This window comes from Corylus avellana, chromosome 3 (genome assembly GCF_965113065.1).
Source record: "Corylus avellana chromosome 3, dhCorAvel1.hap1.2, whole genome shotgun sequence".
NCBI classification, from domain to species: Eukaryota; Viridiplantae; Streptophyta; class Magnoliopsida; order Fagales; family Betulaceae; genus Corylus; species Corylus avellana.
The window spans coordinates 6,711,864-6,732,163 of record NC_142492.1 but is presented as its reverse complement, the minus strand read 5'-3'; the positions used below and the strand labels follow the sequence as shown (position 1 = coordinate 6,732,163).

General features: G+C 37.5%; 1 protein-coding gene across 1 annotated transcript in view; it reads right to left on the bottom strand.

Moving 5' to 3' along the window:
• Window positions 1-19,154, bottom strand: part of LOC132175090 (gamma-glutamyl hydrolase 2-like) — a 36,572-nt gene extending 17,418 nt beyond the window's left edge. Inside the window, exons 1-4 of the mRNA XM_059586907.2 lie at window positions 18,547-19,154; window positions 15,569-15,655; window positions 7,049-7,138; window positions 6,391-6,485 (exon numbers count right to left, since the gene is read on the bottom strand). Of these exons, the coding sequence (XP_059442890.1) occupies window positions 6,391-6,485; window positions 7,049-7,138; window positions 15,569-15,655; window positions 18,547-19,011 (737 nt within the window). The 5' untranslated portion in view covers window positions 19,012-19,154. The remainder of the gene's footprint in view (window positions 1-6,390; window positions 6,486-7,048; window positions 7,139-15,568; window positions 15,656-18,546) is intronic.
• Window positions 19,155-20,300: the final 1,146 nt, after the last annotated feature.

Sequence of the window (20,300 nt, the reverse complement as noted above, 5' to 3'; positions counted from 1 at the left end):
CAACCAACGACGACAAACACACCTCCGACAGCACTACAGACAGCACCAACCGATCATCGACGACTACTTAAGGCCCATGGAGATGACGGCGGTTCATACCACCGGCGATGGAGAACCTAGCGCCATCTTCCACCACGGGCTTGAAGCCCAGCACTTCAACTACGTTCAAGCAGTAGCAATATAAATGGGAGAGGAAAAAAAAAAAGAAAGAGAACCGGGGAAAAAAAAAAAACGATTAAACTAAAAGAAAGAAAAAGATTTGGGAGAGAAGAATAAGATATCAGGAAAAGGTATAAACCCTAGGCTCTGATACCATGTTGAGAGGTTTTTATGAATAAAGTATAGAGAAAAGAGGAGGCTGTTCAAAGATCCATAGCCTACCTCACACATATTATATATAAGCTTTGAAAATACATAAATGACCAAATTGCCCTCATACCCTAATACATTCTTCTACATTCTTCTAACACATTCTTCTACATTCTTCTAACAACAACTACCAATATCATAGAAAATTGACAAAAAAAAAAGCACTAAGATACTTATCTTGAAAGGTAAGCAAGAATGTAGCCTTACAAGAATAAGAAAATTCTTGTCATGCCTAATAGCTATACTAATAACACCTAGGGAAATATGAAAAGAGGCATAAATTATACCATGTTTATAGATTTTTTTGAAATTATTTTTACACAACTGTCTAGACATTATTATATATACATCATAGCCTTGTCTTCTCTAATACAATGCAAATGGTACCTCATGGCCACCCTCAAGTGGGATGATTAATAAACCAAACCTACAACCATGCATACAGTACCCATCCCATTGTACCATGAAAATTTTGCAAAGATGGCATGCGTGAATCAATCATAAAAATGGGAACCTGATTTATACCAGATCACAATTTAAACTGAAGTGCCACTTTATCCAAGAGGTTTTAATTTACAACACAATTTATGATCTCTTAATGCACTGAAAACCAAATGTGACACAGGAATTTCATGTTTATAAAGCTTTCCAATTTCTAAAAACTTCAGCTAATCAAGGTTTTGTACCACAAAGGCCAACAGAACTTCACTTAAAACCAACTTACCAAAATCAGTGTCCTAGAGTATTTTGCGTTATATAAGAGCATGTTGTTCGATCAATTTTATGTTTAACATTGTGTTTGTGTGTGTATGTGTACCATATGTATATAGATAGACACACAAATTTAAGAAAAGAAAGAGAGATAAGTCTCAAAAAAGAACTGGAGATAAACATTACATGACTCAGGTTTAGCATGTCTCATGCAACTTGAAGAAACAAAGATGTCTGTTCATTTGTATGAGCTATTGTCTGGAAAAAATTTCTTAGGTCAGTTCTGATGCCTTTCAACCAAGAATGACTCAAATAAACAGGAACAGGACGGACAGCAGCTATTCCCCCTCCAAAGGCCAGCTTTCAGAAACAACCATAACTTAGAAGAATCATGAGCAATAGAAACCACATTTAGACTTTTAACTCTTTCACCTACAGTTAACTTTCAGTCTGCCATGCAACCCATACACTTAACGAATCCACTAAAACTGAAGAGGTTTTGCACTACCTAATAGGGTCATACTAAGCTAAACCATGCATGAGAGATTCAGATTTCCAAGATTTAGCATACTTTCTGGATAAAGCATGTTCATTTTGCAGAAGCTCTATTCATTCTCTTATAACAAAACTTCATTATGAAGTGGTGAGGCCAAATCCAAGCAAGGAATAAAACGTGAAAAGAAACAAATAAAGAAAGTTTGAATCGAGCCCAAGACTTGCCTTCTACTGCAAGACAAGCAATGTCTTCTTAGGTGGAGACAAGTGACACAATCCATTTCTGTGCTACTGCCCTTCCCTTCATCAAGTAGGCCAAAGAACTCAGCTCTTAGTAATGATGATCATGTGATGCAGCACATTCCAAATCAACGATCAGCCTAATTTATAACATAAGAAGCCAGACTTCAAGTCACCCAAGGAAAGGAGGAATCAAGTCCTTGGCTTATTTCCTTCACAAGGTCTTCTCATGCAGATGTGAAAAAAATTGGATAATGGCTCATTAAGTCTTCAAGATTGATTTGTTGAATATTTTTTTGATAATGTCATCATAGTTCAATTATCTATGGACTTATATATCGTATAAAATGATATTCATTAGTTCTATAAATAATATACCCATAGAAAACCTCATTAGTTACAGGGGAAACTTTAACTTTGGCTTATAGATTTTATAATTTGTTACTAACACTTACTATAATCTTTTAAAATTGTATAGTTTGTAATTTAAAACAAAAAAAAGGTCCAACGTTTCTATTGGGAATTCAACCTATGTTAACCATTCATAGGAATAATTTAAAAAGATAATAATAATAAAATGAATAAATTTAAGGCATGGCTGGCAAACATGTAGATGTCTTTAAGGAGTATTGTGTCAAATACAGTTTCAACAAGTAGCTCCCTACCCTTTAAAAGAGCCATTGACAATGTAGCTCTTCATTGGCTACGGAAGAATCGTCCCACTTGGAAGTGCAAGATTGAGGCTTCAAGCCTCGCACCAATCAGAAGGCCCATTAGGGCTGTCAATTTTGACACGACTCGCGAACCCAACACGAACACGACACAAAAAAACAGGTATTGGGTTTGGCCTTATCGAGTTCGGGTCTTAATCGGATCTACCCTATTAAGACATGATTAATTTCATGTCTAGCGGGTCGACCCGCCAGACCTGGTTATTGTTCGGGCCTGGTGGGTCGAACCGGGTCCCAAAAAAAAAATCTCCTAGCTTTATTATAAATGGACTATCTAATATGTATTGAGTTGAAAATTGCTAATTTTGTGAATGTGCTGATCTAGGCCTCCTATTTTTGATAATGAATGTGTGGATTTGGATTGTAAGGGTGCAAAATAGGCATATATTGAGCTTGTATTACATTGCAATGATCCTAAGCCACATGATATATACCGAATTGGCTATGTTACCATTTATCATAAGATGAGTACGTATTAGACACATCTAAGTGATACTCAAAAAGAATAGTCAAAATTAGGCTCTGCATATTTGATTAACATAGCCCAGATCATCCTACTACACACTTGAGGTCATCAAGAATTTGAGTGGGAGAACATTTTGTCGTAGATTGAATGGGCACACTAAGACTATATAAGTGACTAAAAATTAACAATTTGTGAACAATTAACAATATTATTATTATTATTATTATTATTACATTTTTTTTTAATTTTGGGGTTTAGGGCTTTTTAAACGGGTCGGGTCAACCCGATATGCCCCGGTTATTTTAAACGGGTCGTGTCGGATTAGCTGGCTATTTTCCGTGTTATAATCGTGTCAGACCCGCCAACTCGTTTAGCTAAACAGGTCGTATTCGTGTATAGGTTAATCGGGTCGCGGGTCTTTACGGGTTGTAATCGAATCGTGTCAGGTACCTGTTTTGCCAGCCCCCCTGCCAATTGAGATACTCTTTTGGTCTAGCTTTTTGGGCCTTTAGTTTTTTAGCTTATTTGAATATGGAGAGCCTTATTGTCGAGTTTCAGTGCCCCGCCTATAGTGATGGAGAACTTGCCAAGTTTAAGTCAGCCTCAAAAGTGGCCATTTGGTTTTGTTCCGCCTTCGGAGTTAGTGGTAAGTGATGGGGAGGATGAAGACTTTCCATACCCTTTTGGTGATTTTCCCCTTGCCACTTTTTTGGATTGGGCTTTGCTTGGGGATGAGGGAAACGTAGACTCAATAGAGGACACCCCTCAGAAGGTTAAGGATAGAAGGGAGCTTCTAAATTTGGAATGCTCCATTAACTATGACGCGAAGGGAGTATCATCTAGGCGTGGAAAGGGCAAGGCTCATGCTTGTTAGCATTTGAGGGTTTTGGGTTTTGATGTCTTGTGGGTGTTAGGTTGGTTGGGTTGTGGGTGTTCTTGCTGTTTTTTGGGTTTTGGGCTTGTGAGAGTCCATGTGTATACGATCTGTGTACTTGGGGGCGCCTTTCAGTTTTTCTATAAAGTTTTACATTACTTAAAAAAATTAATTAATTAATTAATTAAATTAAATTAAAAATAAAAAACTTACAGTATCAGTTTTCTTCAGCATTGCCATGTTACAACATCTTCAAAGTTGAATAATTAACTTAATAGTTGAGTTGATGACTTCTATGCAAAATCTCTTACTTGTCAATTCTTTATATTTTCTCTTTTTCTTCTAATTAAACAAAAGTATGGTCCACCAACAGTCTGAGACCACTGTCAGAAACAAATAATAAAATTCTAATGTTTTATGTTTGGGTACACACACATGCCTTCACTAATTCTTAAGTACTAACTTTTGGGTTTTATTGAACATCAAATTTATTCACTACAGCAAAATAACATTAGCCCATGCATGTTAAAGTTTTCAAAAAAAAAAAAAAAAAGTTTTCTCAAAACATTACAAAACACAAACACATTTAAAAAAAAAAACAAACAAACACAAAATACTTTCCCAAAAAATTATAAATAAAAGAAAAAGAAAGGTGCCTGCACGGCCACCCCTAACAAAAAGAGGCAGCCGCGCTGCCACCCCGACAGGTCAGAGGTGGCCGCTAGGATCAAAGGTGGACAACTTGTCTCTCCCCACCCCCCCACCCCCTGGTTTCCAATCTCAGTCTGAAGGAGTACAATAGATTAAAGAACAAGGTAAGAGAAATCCAGAGTCATGCGTCACTCTAATAAAATTAACTTTCCACTGATAAGAGTCACTAGAAAATTTCAAATGATCAGGCACAAAATCATCCTTAAATCGAGCAATATTGAATAACTCCAAAAAAGCTACCTTAAGGGTCTGATCCCCACACCCCACGTCATACCAAAATTTAAATTGGAGCCTCACCCACCTAAAATCCAGTATGACTAGAAAACCAACCCCCTTATGTTTCCCATAGATTCGCCCCATATGACTTATGAACATCATCCACCCAACAAGCGGTTATATTTAAAATCCACTACCACCCTCCATAGAGCCTCTCTCTCATACACAAAGCGCCATAGTCACTTCCTCAAGAAGCATGGATGAGCATAAATAAATTACGGACCCACCCCCCCCCCCCCCCCCCCCTCCCCCCCTTCTCTTTAGAAATCAGATAATAGACCTTAGACCAGTTTATTATGTGAAATTTGAACTCTTCACCAACACCACCCCATAAGAAGTCTCGTTGTAACTTCTCTATGCGATTGGCAACACCAACAGGGAGAAGAAAAAGAGACATGACGTAAATAGGAAAATTATATAAACATGAAAAATAAGCATTTGTTTTCTCAAAATAAACATGTTAGTGTTTGTTTCTTTGAAAACACAAAAAACAGTATTCAAAACATTTAACAAACACAGCCATACGTTTTTTTGTTGTGTGTGTAACCGATCATAGACAACAAGAGCTTCTAGAAAACATTAATATTAATGATGCAGCCATGGAAAAATGATTTGTTCCTACTTCGCAATTTCATTAATTTCAAGATTTATTTTGTGGGGTCAACATGTGACTTCCAATCGGAGCAAAAGTCCTATAGTTTTAGAGGTCATGTCATTAGGAGCCTAAAGCTAAATACAATTTTCATCTGGATTTTTATTTTATAAGTTCTAGTTAAATTTATAATGAGAGGTAGATCTGGAATTTTATGCAACTCCTGCGAATTAGGGGTATTTTGGTAATTGGATTAAGTCTAGAATTTTCTAGGAGATTCTAAATGCCTTGGGTTCATTTTCCTCAAGTCCAAGTTAATCTTTAGTTGTGTTTCATTAGGTCTTTAACATACTACACATATTAGAGTCCTAATACTACTAGCACAAGAAAGAATCCTAATAGTTGAAAGTCAATATTCCATTATCAGAGTCTGAAATATCCAAAAATACTCAAAAGTCAACATACTAGGATAGTTCAAAACTGATAACGGAATATTGATGGATACCATTCACAGCCCCTGAAGAGTTACAAACGTTTCTCTTTTTTCTATCTTCTTTTGCAACCCCAAATCAAGCCCTTTTCCTTACCAACTAAGACCCTCAGAACCACACATTTTCCCTACCAGATAGCTATCAATTACCTGCTCAACTACCAATAAATTCCCAACCACAGCTGCTGCCCAGATTTTTTGAACAACCTGTTTGCTTTAAGAAACAAAAGTAATGCCCTTATACCACGTCGTTTCATAATTCTAGTCAATCTTCGAGCCCTAACCCTCTCTTCTAAAATTTTAAGCACACATAGGTAGATTCCCTATATCTATCCCACATCAATTAATTGCTTATAATCGTAATGGTACTAGATAACTTATCGAGTTTAATTACACTGAAATCAGATGTTATATATATTATTAAAGACAATATACCTTTGAAACACAGTTCCTTCAATATGTGTGTTTTCCATAAATTGAAGGGTAGATGCCTGATCTGTTGCATTAAATGCTTCAAGAATATTACGGTCCTATTATCAAGAAAACAAATGTCACTGTCATGAAATCAAAACAAATCCTCTGAAAAGAATTATTAGACCTTCAAACATCTACACAACATGAAATCAACAAAAATAAACCTAAAATGTTTCGTATCTCCATTGAGAATGCAAACTAAAGATCATCTAAACATTCAAGTGGATGATATTTAATGGTCTTGATTTGTATGTCAGAGTGCTCAGAGAAAAAAAAAAAAATGTATGCCAGAAGGATCACGGCTACCAGTCCTTTAAACCAATGTAAGCCATAAAGTAGGAAGTAACATATGAATAGCACGCAGTCTAGTCATGTGAGGCTAACCATTTGATAATGCATATATGCATTTTACTACATCATATGATTCTTCACATGTCAACAATTTAATTACTTAAATCGCCTACAGGAAGAAACAAAATTAAATAGTTCTGAAACTGAAAAAAAAAAAAAAAAAAAAAAAAGAAAGAAAGAGAAGAAGAAGAAGATATGTTACTTTATCACGTACAGAACCAAAAACCATTTCACAAAATATCCACAAATCATGAGAAACATAGGCTACCTTACTGATGATCATTGTCAATAACTCGAAACCTAAGCATATGGCATACAACGGAAAATGGTCACCAGCATCATTCTTTGCTAAAATTCTCTGCATCAACAGATAATTGATAGGTTATTGCAAGTGAAACCCTAAGTCCCAGTTAGAAACAACGCATACTTTATTTTCTTGATATTTTAAAAACAAATGAGTTCATAAATGAAAAGAAATACCTCAGCATGCACTTTATTGACAAAGTAATATCATATTGGTGGGTAATTCTTCAAGGAACAGATGTAAGTTTTGTATGTACAAATTAGAAGGTTAACAAACCAACCTTAACTACTCGGTCAGAAATGGAAAAAAGGAGAAGACATGAGATGAATTTAGAAAACTTGTGGATGTCAGCTTAGCTGGTAATGTAACTTCTTCCTATACCAAATTGTGCTTACACCAAGGGGGAGGCCTTTAGGGGATAGGAGAAAGCCCTACTAGTTAGGCAGCCAGGTCTGATGGACCTCAAACAAAATCTTAAAGAAAAAAAAAAAAAAACAGGTTGCTTTCTCATATTTTCCTTGTTGGCCCCATGGAAAGAATTAATACAGCTTTTCAATTTTTTTTTACAATAATAAAATATACTTCAAATAGTTGTGGCAAGGAACAACATATTGACAACGAAAGTTATTACAAAATCATTATTGTTGACTTGAACGTAAAGTTCCTTGGCAGTGAATATTCAGTTGTAAAATGTTACCGGTTTTTTTTTTTTTTTGATGAATAATAATTTATTAAAGAGAAAAGGCAAAGCCTTCATACACGAAAAGTATACAAAAGAAGCAACCATCATAAAAGTGTTTTAAACTAAAAAGTTAACAAGATCTAAAACATTGAAGAGGAGAAGTTAGGAACATAGAGCACATCCCAATCTAAAAGAGAATTAAAAAAAAAAGGTTTTCAAACAGAGCATATTGGACTCCCAATCCTCAAATAGGCGCCGATTCCTTTCTATCCAAATGCTCCACATTAAGAACGCTAGAAAAACTTCCAAGATAGCCTCCTTGGGATGTCCCCATCCTTGAGTCTTCCAACAATGAAGTAGCTCTTGAATGTTGCTAGGCATCGCCCACGCAACTCTGAATAAGTTGAGAACCAAGTGTCATAGATCACTAGTGTACTCACAATGGCGGAAAAGGTGATTAACGGTCTCCTCACCTCATTCTTTTTACATAGTTAGCACCAATTAATAAGGATGATACCCCACCTTCTGAGATTAATAACAGCAAGGATCCTACCCCAAGCTGTCGTCCAAGTAAAGAACACCATGTGGGGTGGGGCCTTAACCTTTCAAACACTTTTCCTGAGGGAAATGAGCTCGGCTCTCCAATCCGTTAAGTGTTATAAAAGCTTTTCTATAATGACTTAGGAAAAGCCCAGGTAAATCTGTGCTATTACCCCAAAATGACTAGTCAATTTGGAGCTTTCCTAAAATCACTTATAAAGCCCAGCTTTACTTAGTAAGTAAGCAATGTGGGACTTAGCACTCATAAGTTTCTTTATAAACCATATACTCTATCTAAACTACTCATTTTTTCAATATAGAACCAAGGTGTTACAAACTCTCCTCTTTAAACCCCAGACGATCTTGTCAGGGCAATGTTATGTGGTACTAACAGTACCACATAGCATTACTAGGTGGCTTTGATACCATTTGTAACAACTCCGGGAAACCGCTAGCCACATCTATGCTATCACCCAAAAATGATTAATCAATTTGGAACTTCCCTATAATTACTTATAAAGCTTAGTTTCACTTAGTACTTAAGCAATGTGAAACATAGAACCCATGAATCTCTTTATAAACTACCCACTCTATGTGGGCTACTCATCTTCCTAATGTGGGACAGGGATGTTATATTTTCACTTCAAATTCCTGGTTGTTGGCTAGGATCCATAACAATCTATTTGCTTCACTCGGATACAATGCAGAGGAGTATAACTGAGAGAGGGAAGAGTCAAGAGATTCCAGGTGTGTTTGTTAAAGGATTTTGGTCCAATGCTGTAACAAAAACTGATTGATGTAAAAAAAAAGTAAAAATGTTTTTTAAAAAAAAAAAAGTGAAAAAGTAAGAATGTTTGGTATGGAAAAATGAAAAAAAAAAATTTGTTTTGTAGTGCTTTTTTTATTTGAATAATAATGAAAAGTGATTAACGTGATGTAAAAAGTAAGAGAATGTTGGAAAAATGAAAAAGTGAGATGAATAGTATCGAATCAAAAGCATTTAACAAACACACCCTCCAATTCTCAGTCCTATATTTTTTTTTGATAAGTAATAATGATATAAAAAGCGCAGAGGGGCGCAATCCAATTCTCAGTCCTATATTGCCATGATGAAACTTGGATTCCAATGAGAAGACGTACCATAGGGTTCCGAGTAATATAACGCAAAGACCATGTCACAAGCTATCGTGTACAGTTCTGGAAATGAAGATTTGAAGCTACACCAAACATCATGACAAAACTGAATACATGACCCGTTCCCAACCTTGAAAGAGACGAAGTTGGAGAAAATTCCTTGGCCATACCCCATAGGGCCCTTGAGTTTCCTCTAAGCACCATCCCCACTCAGGATCCTGTACTTCTCAACAATCACATGTCTCCATAAAGAAGTCTCCTCTTGGACAAATCTCCAAAGCCATATACCAAGTAAAGCCTTATTGAATAGCATGAGGTTTTTAATTCCCAAACCTCCCTTGGAAATTGAGGAACAAATAATCTTCTAGTTCACCAGATGAATCCAAGGCTCACCACCTAGACCGTCCCAAAGAAAGTCCCTTTGAAGGCGCTCCAACTACCTGGCTACACCGGCTGGTAAAGGAAAAATGGACAAAAAGTAAGTAGGTACGATGGATAACGTGTTCTTGATTAGCATAAGGCGACCAGCCCAAGACAAGTAAATCTTCTTCCAACTACCCAATCTTCTTTCCATTTTCTCAACTACCTCGTCCATATGGCTTTTGATTTAAAAGATGCACCCAAAGAAGTCCCAAATAAGTCAAGGGCAAAGAGGAGATGCTGCAGCTGAGAATACCAACCAGCTCTTCCTAATGCGGAGCCTCCCCCATTGCAACCAATACTGATTTCTGAAGATTAACCTTTAAGCTTGAAATTGCCTCAAAACACAAAAGAATATGGCCCAAATTATTTATGCATCACACATGATAAGCATATCATCAGCAAGAAGGGGTGATATTTCTAACAAGGCATCATTTTGGATGCCTGCTCAGAATCTAGATAAGCAGCCACCAACAGTAGCTCTAGAGAGCATCTTACTGAGAGCCTCCATGACGATCACGAAGAGGAAAGGCGAGAGAGGATCCCCTTGGTGAAGGTCCCAATAGCTATGAAAGAAACCATGAGGACTACCATTGATCAAGATAGAAAAAGGGACCGCATAAATAAAAGTAGACATCCATTTCCTCCCTTTAGAACCGAAGCCAAGACGTCCCAAGAGATATAGGAGGAACTATCAGTTGATGTGATCGTAAGCTTTCTCCAAATCCAGCTTACACATAACACCTGGAATTCCCAATTTCAATTTGTTGTCCAACACTCATTTGCTATTAAACTGAGCCTAGAATGTCTCCCCCCCATAAATGCATTCCGGTTGTTTGATATGAGCAATCTCAACACCTGTTTCATTCTGATAGCCAAGACTTTGGCCAAGATTTATAAACGCTCCCCATCAAACTGATGAGTCTGAAATCCTTTACTTCCAATTGCCCGATCTTTTTAGGGATGAGAGCAATGAAAATAGCATTAAGGCTCTTCTCAAATATCTCATGCTCATGAAAATTGTGAAATACAAGCATCAGATCATCCTTCATTATAGCCCAACAAGACTGAAAGAAAGCAATAGTGAAGCAGTCAGGGCCCGACGCTTTGTCTCCATCCATACTAAGCAACGCCTAAAAGAACCTCTTCCTGAAACGGTCTTTCCAACCAATTCGCTTCTACATAATCTAAAAAGGGAAACTCCAACCCATCTAATTTAGGGCACCATTGAACTATTTCATTAAAAAGATTCATGTAAAACTGAATGATTGTATTAGGGCTGAGCGTCGGTCGGTAATGTCGGTTTCGGTAGAAAATTTTTATTTTCGCCTTTCAAACCGACAATGTCGGTAAAGTCGGTTATTTCACCGACTTATTCCGTCAAATTTTATTTTATTTCGCATTTCGAACCAAATGCAGTCGGTAAAGTCAGTGTCGGTCGGAAGTCGGTAAAGTCGGTGTCAGTAATGTCGGTATGTGGAAAAGTGGCAAATTTGTCGGTAAAGTCGGTCGAAAGTCGGTCGGTAAAGTCGGTTCGGTTAAAAAACCTCTTCCGCCTACCGAATCGAAAAATTCGGAATAAAAAAAATCATGCCGCCTATTGTCCGCCATCTAGTCTGTAACGGTCGGTGTCAGTAGAAATCGGTCGAAAGTCGGTCGGAAGTCGGTTAATCGGTAATTTGCTCAGCCCTAGATTGTATCATTGATTGCCTCTTGATCATAATTAGTATAGCATCTGTACAAAGACGAGCAAAAAAATTGTTCCTCCTGATATAGTTAGCAATATGGTGATAAAACCTAGTGTTATTATCCCCTTTTTTAACCAAGTCGCTTGGATTTTTGCCTCTAACTGACTTCATGCAGAAGAGCAACTTTCGCCTTCGCCCTCCTGACTTTTTCCTCTTCTTCTAGAGATCGCTCCTCTTCTAAGTAATCAAGAGATTGTATCTCCTCCAATAAGGACTTCTTCCTCCCTTCAATCTTATCAAATACCTCCTTGTTCCATCGTTTTAAGTCCAGTTTCAACCTTTTTAGTTTATTAGCCAAAATAAAGCAAGGAATACCAAGGAACTTATACGAATCCCACAATTGTTTCACCATATCTACAAAACTCTCTGCTTTCAGCCACATATTCTCAAATTTAAATGAGTGCGACCCTCTAGACAAACCTTCACCAGTTACCAGTTTTACATTAGAAAAATTGTGGTTTATTTTCAATAATTTAGAAGGCCAAAGCAAGACTTTCTTGTGTAGCTTCCCACATTGTTTTCTTAAATTAATCGAGAAATTTTCAATAAATTATCAAGACCTGATTTGGGAGGTCATTTTTTCGTTGTGGTAAAGTGAATATTGATGCTCGTGTTGCATAAAACTTCTTATTTCCATTTTCATTTTTTTTTTTCCACATGAATCTGACTCCAAATGATCCCGTGTCAAGTTGCCATCTTAGACTGAATTTTCTTTTCCTTCTTTTTTTATTGAAAGACAAGCAACTTAATAACACACTCAAACTTAATAAGGACTTGAACATAGTCACATGAATGCTTTTTCACCATTCACACCCATTTAAGGCAATTCTTAGTAAAACAAATAAAACAAATGGATAAAGATCAAGGTTGTGCATGAGTCAGTTTCATCGATTGCCGGAGAACATTTCTATCCGAACAGACCTAGTCAAGTTGTAGAAATTCCCAAACGAGCTAGAATGAAGACAACATTAAAACTAACAGCCGGTTTCATTTAGATCAATTCGAAAGAGGGTCAGGTTGGTGAATTCCTCCATTTTACACACAAGCGGAGTGTTATCGTATTGCCTCAAAATACACAGGTATTATAACACCCCGCCCTAAATGATATGATATTGTCCACTTTGGGCCAAACCCGCATGGTTTTATTATTGAGTTTACCCTCAAAAGGCCTTATACCATTTAGAGATAGCATATTCTATATAAACACATCATCTTTTTCACATCCAAGCAATGTGGGACGTCACAATCACCCCCTCTTAGGACCCAGCGTCCTCACTGGCGACTCTCAGGGGCTTGTGAGCACTCCCTCAGCTTAGATTAGGCTATGACTCTAATACCATATGGCAACACCCCACTCTAAATGATATGATATTGTCCGCTTTGGGCCAATCCCGCACTTTATGTAACACCCCACTCCAAATGACACAATATTGTCCACTTTTGGCTCCCCCAAACCAAACTTCCTAGGAGGTCACCTATCCTGATACTACTCTCGCATAAGCTTACTTAACTGCAGAGTTCTGATGGGATTATGACCATCACGGCTTTTTAAAATGAGTTGTTATAATGAAGGGTGTAAGTATACATATAAGCACATTTCCATACCTAGGCAATATGAGACACCACAATAGGCTTGGCCCAAAGCAGACAATATCATATCATTTAGGGTGGAGTGTTACATATGATATCAGAGCCATAGCTCAGCCTGAGATGGGGGGAGCGTATACAAGCCCATGAGGGTTGCCAGCGAGGACGCTGGGTCCCAAGAAGGAGTGATTGTGACGTCCCACATTGCCTAGGTGTGAAAAAGATGATGTGTTTATATAGAATATGCTCTTTCTAAATGGTATGAAGCCTTTTGGAGGTAAACCCAATACTAAAATCGTGCGGGTTAGGCCCAAAGCGAACAATATTATATCATTTAGGATGGGGTGTTACAGGTATACAACAATTCCACCACAAATCCAAAGCAATCCAAAAAGACATAAAATCAAACCAAAACCACAAATTAAAAGGCAAAAACAGGGGACAAAAAAGAAGCAAAAACATGGAGAAATGAAAGAAAAGAGGTCACTTCCGAAGCCAATTGAGAAAGGAATCCCATGAAATCTAATTTTAAAATTTTGAAAAAGAATAACCAGTTTTGGGATCATTTTGAGTTATTAGGAGATGCTGAAGCAATCAAGTAGTAGAATGCAGATTTTCTCAAATGAGAAAGAGAAGAAAACTAGCAAAGAATGAAGAAACTTCTTGGCCAACTGAAAGAATCTCCTTTTTTGTTAAAATCACAAGTGAGAAAGATAGAGAAGAAATAGCATGTGGGGTGCAGGCAGCAGCAATATTGGAGCTGGAGGAGGCAGCAGGACTGGATGAGGCTTGAGAGTTGAAAGGTACAGAGATCGAGTGAGGTAGGGCTGATGACTTTCAAAGGGGGAATAAACTTTCTTTTTTTTTTTTCTTTTTTTGGTACTTATCAAAAAAATTTTATTCAGAAAATTATAAAGTTTGCACAGGTTCATGTATAATTCTGAAGCTGCCCACCTAAACATTTCCACATCATTTAATATATCGAAATAAGATTTCTAAATTGTATATATAATTGCACCAGTAGGTTAATGATCAGTTAGGAATAGTAGAAACGAATACCAAACCAAACCGACCTTTCTTACATATTTTGGAACTGAACCAAACTGCCACACAGAAAAACGTATCAGCCCAATGTGGGTGGGGTCAGTCAGGGTGGAGAGATAGGGTGGATTGATGCACAACCCCGATAAAGATTAAGAACTAGCTTCAAAAAACTGAGTTCTTACAAGTAACTTTAAGTTCTCATTTGGTAGTTTGTTGAGGCTCATTGTAAAGAATAGACTGATCAAGATCATGCCAAAAAATTTAAGACACGATCAGCTATCAAGCTGAGGTCAAACAACAACCATCGGGGTTTTCAACAAAAAACCAAATCAAGATACCCATCCTGTAACTCGCTGCACATCTAAAATTCACCCTCAAGAGAATCTCTCAATCTCCTTTCACAATTACCTTGATTCTAAGGCCCCTAAACACAAATATTTTTATAGCCCTTTCTTTTTTCTTTTCTTTTTTTGAATAAGTAAACAAACAAATCTTTAGGAGTCCAGCAATAACAGCTTAAGCCCCTTAATTTCATTTTCCACATAAAAGATGATTAAAAATGAATTACTTACTTCATCTGTGGTTGACCTCTTTTTTCCTGAACTCCATTTGTACTCTTTTTATTCTTTTTTTTTTTTTTTTTTTTTTTTTTTTTTTTTTTTTTTCCCTTTATAGAAATTGGCTAAAGAAGAATATGTTAAATAGGAAGGCAATAAACAGCATGACTTTTGCTAGGATAAAGTGGCAAGATTATAAAAAATAAAAAAGCACATGTGACCAACGCCAATAGGTTGATGAGGATCCATACCAACCCCAATTTAATTGGGAGTGCTTAGTTGAGCTGAGTTAAATTTTATAGAGTTCGGCTAAACTACATGGGAAATCATCCCAAACAATCTTCAATTTACAAGGCATTTTTCAAGATATAAAGCCTGATACCATGAAAATATCATCTTAATTATCTCAATAATGATTCACATCAATACATTTGCAATTGTGTAACTCAATTACTCGCCATCTATGGGACTTACAGACCAGGATTTCAAAGTTATGAAGCAGGGACTAGAAGGGAAACTACAAGAATATCGACTTGAAAAGGTGCCAACAATGCTGAATGCACTCAACCAAATGTACATGGAAAATACAGAGTTCTCTCCAATAAGCATTGCTCATGTAACACCGTAATTTTTTCCTTTTTGTGCTAATTAAAGTCCAACACAGTTCAGGCTGCCAAAAGCTGCCAAACCCAGCTTTGGCCATGTGCAGACTACCAGATAGTACAAACCACTATATTATTTATTCCAAAAATTACAGAGAAATAATATTTACCTTATAAATTGCCTCAACAACTTTATAGTACAAACCAGTTTTAGCCCACCCTCCTGTGAAGAGCACTCCATTGACCAGATTTAGCTTCTGCAATGCAGCCGTACGTATTTAGCATCACATCAAATCATTGGAAAGAAAAGATATAAGTACTAAAATAAGTAACTTCAACATCATTCATGTTTCTAAGTAAAGTAGATGATAGTGTGATGACACAGCTTGGCTTCCTCAAAGAGAAATCAAGCCACGTCAGTATCCTTTCTTACCAATAGGTGGCAGTAATTGCACCTAAAAAACCTAGCCGACCTTGTGTGTGTGGAAAGAGAACTAGCCGACTTTTGGATTTTTTTTTTCTTTTCTTTTTTTGGGTAGACCTAGGTTTTGTTCAGCCAACTTTTAGCATATAGATAGCCTTAGTGTTAGAGATGGTGACTCATATTCTGAATAAGGAAGTAACACCAGTCTCTAGTACAAAGGCCTCACGGGGGGTGAGTGGAGTGTAAGCGAAACTAAGGTTATATTGAGAATTTCAATGTATCGAGCTAGGATTTAACTGACGACAATATATATGTATTGAAACCCTATTTTTTGTTGACATTGTAAAACGCTCATTCCTGTGAACGTAGGCACACTTCCGAACCACATAAATTCTCCTTGTACTACTTTTTCTCCCTTCTTCTCTTTACTTTTCACTAAATTGCATCATCTCAACAATCTTCAACAATTAGTTTGCTTTGATGCACATAAGATTCGAGAGAACCCTGGAGTCGTCGCTCAAGAATAAGCCTCTCATTTTTGCAGCGCAACGCCGTGTCAAGAAGACTAGAGAAATATTTCTCTTTTGTAAGAGATTCTCCATTTTAAAAATGTGAGATTTTGGGTTGTTGGGGAGAGAAACACCAAGGGAGTCAAACAACTGTAAGTTAATACATAGTTGAACACCACTCTAGCCCAAAAGCCTAAGCTAATGGGCTTAGGTCTACTTAGGTATATTAAGTACTATTTTTCTTGATGCTTTATCAATGTGGGACACAAACCTCGCAAGTGCATGCACAACATGGGTGTATTACGGATTTGGATTGAGTATTTTTTTTACAATTATTTTGTATTCCATCTTTGGTTAGTAGGATTCTTCTTGACCATTTCTATTCGTGGACGTATCTCAAATTAAGAGAACCGTGTAAAATCATACATTCTCACAAGTAATTGTTTTGCATTATTTATGGTGACAATAATTGATGTAGATCAAGGGACCTAAAGGGAGGTCTCTGGAAATTGCGTCCGGACACGAGTCCAACCTGTCTGGACACGCCATCAAATAAGGAGTTTCTAGAAATCGCGTCCGGACATGGTGGCCGGCCTTCCGGACGCCTCTATGTTAATTTATGCACGTTTTAAGTGCTTGGCCTGACAAGGATATGTCCCGTCCGAACGGGCCTTGTAGAATTACAATTTCAACTCTATTTCATATTATTATTAGGTTTAGGGTTTGAGGGCCTATAATAAATTTTTTATAGACCCTAGAACAAAGTTGTTGTTTATGATTTAGTTTGTTTAATAAGAATTACTCAGAGTTGAGTTTCTTCTTGGTTTTTCTTCAAAACCTAGAGAGTATCTAGTGTTTCAGAGAAGATTTCTTCGATCACTTGATATAATCAAGATCTAGAAATATCTATTTGTTCTTTATTGTTGTTATTTGCTGCAACCCACTAAGTCATGTAATGCAAGTACAATTCTAAAGGGCAATGATATTCAAGACTATTGGAAAATGTATCACGAAAATCAGAATGTTTGATGTGTTTTTGAGGACACTGCTAATGTTAAATATGGTACAGATCTTAGGAAAAATATGATATCGTTAAGTTCATTGGATTCATTGGATTATAGTTACTTGACTAGAGATGATATTATTAAAATAACGAAAGATACCTCAGGGGAAATGAAAGACTAAAAATTTGACAATTTATATAAGCTATTTGGGAACACATTTACAGGTGGAATTGCAATATCTACTCTATTAAAATTATGGCATTTTAAGACATGGGAAAGCATGTTTGAGTTTCAAATGTGAAATTTGTTGAAAGGTGCAAAATCATGCAAACTAAGTTTCCGCAAGTACTCAACGTAGGGTCAATATCAAGATGGCATTTTAGGGTGGCTTTGCCTACCCTAAGAGTGATTCAACCACCCCTTTTTTTCTTTTCTTTCCTTTAGTTTTTTTTATTTTTTATTATCTTTTACTTGGAGGACATTTTTGCTATTTCAGGTAAAAAAAGATTTAACGCCCTCAACTAAGTGAATGGGATTTTTCCATTTAAATGATAGTTGAAGGAGGTTAAGTAAGATAAGCGGCAGTTCTGAAGGGTAAGCGAGAATGAGGTATTAGTTCATGGATTAAGTGTAATTTCAACAATGATTTGATAATGACCTCAAACTCATAGTAGCAAATTGATATTTTCCCATTATACAACCATCATTGAGCTTGGGATCTCAAATCCCCACCTCGACACACTTCCCAATATCATAATACTTATAATCAAAATAAAGAAGGCACCTCACGGCTGTCCAAGCTTCTCTCTCCCAATCAGCACAATTGTGTAAGCAATTCATCAGTGATCAGTCATATATCCTTGCTCCTAAAACTCAATTTCAAAAAAGAGGTCATCTACCTACATCCACGCAATTTCTTTGTTCATTTCTTCCTGTTTTTACACGCCCAATTTTAACCATGCTTGCCATCTCTCTCTCATCCTAAAATATAACTATGGAAAAAAAAAAAGCGGTAGCAATCAAGTTCTACTGAAAATATAGCACAGGAACACAAACGAAATCACCAAATTTTCACCTATACATACGTATGATTCGATATTGCACTTTAATTGCAAGGCACTACAAGTTATCCAAAACCTCGCAAGTTGCTTCAGCTATCTCAGTAAATTTCGAGAGAGAAAACAAAGATTCAACTGGAAAATGTTGGTTACCTCGAAAAGAATCTCGGGAGGCTCGTTATAGATAAGAGGAATGACTCGAGCACCGGCCGATTCAACGAATTTCACATACGAAGCCGCAATATAGGAAGCGTTGGTGGCATTACTGAGGCGTCCGGAGGCGCCGTCGCCGGGGTGGCTGAGGATCCCGATCACCGGGCGGTAGTTGAGCTTTGGGTTGGGCGCGGCGCACCTGGACGAGTCGGGGTCGAGTTGACTCGGGAGAAGAATCGTGGACTGGGCCTTGGCGACACTAAGCTCCTTGGAGTAGGAAATGAGCAGAGGGACCCAGAGATAGTTCCAGATATCGGAGAAGCGGGAAGGGGAGGCCGAGGACGAAGAGGCGTGCGTGGAAACGGCGTCGTTCGGCATGTCGGAGGCGGGCGAGGAGGAAGATGAGGGGGGAGAGGAGCGGGAGACGGCGTCGTTTGACATGGTTTGGAGTTGGAATTGGTCCATGAAGCAGGTGAAGGAAAGAGAGAGGTTGGGTGACGTGGAGGGTACATTAGGTATAGACGTCGATGGAGACTGGAGAGCGACATGTGCGATGGTCACGAGGGCCAAGGGGTGGTGGGTAGGTGGGTTGCGTAATGGCGGCGAAGCTTTTGTGGTGAGGAATCAAAAGGAACTTCGAACCTGCAATTGGTGACTAGGATTTTGAACTTTTTATGTGTAGTAGGTCCCATGTGTGACGTGTCCGACATCCACGTCCTCACGCATGATTCATATGCATGAATATTTTGTTGAGAAATGATTAAAAATCCGAGGAATGCTACAATGCATTCTAGCAACTATCTACTCACCATCTATTCACTTGCATTTTAATATTTTAAAAAAATAAAATAAAAAAGGATAAAGAGAGAAGAGATGGTGGATAGAATGCTAAAAAAAAACATTTTCCTCAAAATCCTATATGCTGCCATAAACATTCAACGTGGCATCTTGCCACATAATTTTTTTTTTTATTATTGTCTTTTTTTCACTCTAATTTCAAAATGAACAAAAGAAAGCAAAATTTTAAAAATGAAAAGATGCCTTTCTCTCTTCTCTGTTGGTTCACGTTCAAAATTGTCGCTTGATGCCTTTCTCCCTTTCAAATGCTCTCTCTCTCCTTCCCTCCCTCGCTGTCAGATGCTCTCTCTCCCTCCCTCTTTGAGCTCTCTCTCTTAGACGGTGACAATGATGATGAAACTCACCAGCGTCGATTGTCTGGGTTCGAAAATGACGGTGGTTTGGGTCCGGCGAGGGTTTTGCCTAGAATACGCCGGTGGTTTGATTTGGGTCCCGTACACGAGCGAAGCTGAATCAAAACCCTAGCTTTGTGCTCATCCAGAGTCGATCTGAGCTAATATCAGTGCCTTTTTCTTTTTCTTTGTCTTTTGATTTTTTTTTTTTTTTTTGGTAGTTGGAAGTTTTGCTTGGCTAGGACTGAATGGAGGGGATGGGAACAATATTTTGGGGTGTTATTCCTTTTGGGGATTTCGGTTGTGGAAGGGCTGAATTGGTTGTCGAGCATTTTTGTTTTGTTTCTATTGAAATTTATGTGTTTGTTATGGCCGGAAGGTAATTTTTTGGAGAGAAATGTTAGTGAATTTTTGTTTTGTTAGAAACTTTTGTTGGGAATGTTTTCTAGGGTTTTTGGATGAGTTTGAGAAATTTGTGGTCCGGAAAGACGATAAATGTGGAAACAAGACCCGATCCTTGCTCCCAAATCCCAATGTAATCATTTTTGCCTACCATTTGCTTTG